The following is a 1806-nucleotide window of genomic DNA, read 5'->3' on the forward strand; positions in this document are numbered from 1 at the left end:
GCTGCACATGCCCAGAAATATGACAAAAAAGAAAAACATAGCAGGTCTAAAGAATTATAAAACACATGATAAACCTGTACAAAAACAGCTACATTTCTGCTAGCAGAAGCATATAGCACAGAGTGTAAAGGAATTGCCTTTTGATGTAAAGAAAACCGTGCAGTACTGTTTAAGGCTTAGTCTACATGGACGTTTTCCCCAGCGTTTAACTTGAGTCTTTAAAAGCCCATGTTTGAAATTCCCATGCATTCCAATGGGCTTATCTACACCAGGATGTTTCCTTAAGGCACGTTTATGGGGCGTTATTTATAACACTACTTGCAACGTTTAAAAAATTAAAACGCGGGATTAACGCTGGAAAATGCCCAGCTGGTAAACGGTTTCATTGATTTCAATTAAGTGTTTTCCCGGGTTTATAAGCACTTAAATGTAAACATGGGAAAAACAAGGTATAGACGTTTTCCCGTGTTTTAACAGCAAGCTTTAAAACGCTAATAAAAGTCCATAAAAAAAAGCAAATAAGCGCAGTAGGAACATTTACATGCGTTTTTAAAAACGCCCGTGTAGACCCAGCCTAAATGAGGCTTTTATTTTTTATTAAACTTTGTTCATCAGCTCTTTATAACATGTGATGCAGTATTACAGCCATTTGAAACACACTTTTTTTGCTGGCTACTTCATTTAACATGTGTTTTGTTTTTTATAGGTCCATTATGAATCAGGAAAAGCTAGCAAAACTTCAGGCTCAGGTCCGGATAGGTGGTAAGGTTAGTAATCTTTTTTATTCCTTGTTTGCTTAATTTTATAAATCTAATGTCTTTGAATACACTTTTCCTAGACTTTTTTTTAATTACTATCAGCTATTGTCTGTCTTTTCACTGCAGATATCATGCCAGTAAGTATAGGAAGTCTCCCTGACATACATGTAAACAGCAAAAATGCTTCTCTTTGTTTAGTAGAGAAGTATTAGAACCTCTTTGATGTATTTAACCCTTTTGGTGAGAATATTGTAATGCCTGCACAAAAGTCAGACTAAATCTCAACTGTAATTTTTACAACAAACAATAGTGGAAGAAGCTGGTGATGGACAAATATATGAGCCTCAGAATAGAATGTTTTAGATTGACATCAGTGCTTTGTACAGGGACAGATTTGTTTTAAATACTTGCTTTAAACCAAGATCAACTTGCATGATCTCTCCCTGTTGCTTAGTTAAAATGATGTACCTACGCAGGACCTGTGAAAAGAAGACATTTATGCCAGTCTGTTCTGCTGTTCTGATCTTTACTGGTAAAGAGTAATGGCCTTCAGATGGTTCCTTGCTGCTTTCTGCGATTCCTACTCTTGGCTTATGTCACTACAAAATTTAGTGATTTGGGGGGTGAGGAAAGAACCACAGTGTGGTGCAGGAAATACAGGCATTGCATACTTCCAGAAGTGTTATATATGTGAAGCTTCATAAGGTGGTCTGTTAAAACAAAAGTAAAATCCAAACAAAAGTTTGGAGATAGGTGTGCATAAATATTGCTTTGCAGGTCCTGCTTTGTTACATCTTTGTAAATCATCTCATTAATCCACTCTTTCTGGATGCATTGTGACACAATAAAGTGAATATCCTGCTCCCTATGATTTCTTTTACTTTTACATCTGTGTAAAAATCACTTCTTTTTTTCCCTCTGCTTAGGGCACAGCCCGCAGAAAGAAGAAGGTTGTACACAGAACAGCAACAGCAGATGACAAAAAACTTCAGAGCTCACTCAAGAAGCTGGCAGTAAATAATATTGCCGGCATTGAAGAGGTAATGTT

At 36.6% G+C, this 1806-nt stretch overlaps 1 protein-coding gene across 1 annotated transcript in view; it reads left to right on the forward strand.

The window, feature by feature from the left end:
* Positions 1-1806, forward strand: part of BTF3L4 (basic transcription factor 3 like 4) — an 11849-nt gene that overhangs the window by 6482 nt on the left and 3561 nt on the right. Inside the window, exons 2-3 of the mRNA XM_072419642.1 lie at positions 707-767; positions 1685-1798. Of these exons, the coding sequence (XP_072275743.1) occupies positions 714-767; positions 1685-1798 (168 nt within the window). The 5' untranslated portion in view covers positions 707-713. The remainder of the gene's footprint in view (positions 1-706; positions 768-1684; positions 1799-1806) is intronic.

This window comes from Pyxicephalus adspersus, chromosome 8 (genome assembly GCF_032062135.1).
Source record: "Pyxicephalus adspersus chromosome 8, UCB_Pads_2.0, whole genome shotgun sequence".
NCBI classification, from domain to species: Eukaryota; Metazoa; Chordata; class Amphibia; order Anura; family Pyxicephalidae; genus Pyxicephalus; species Pyxicephalus adspersus.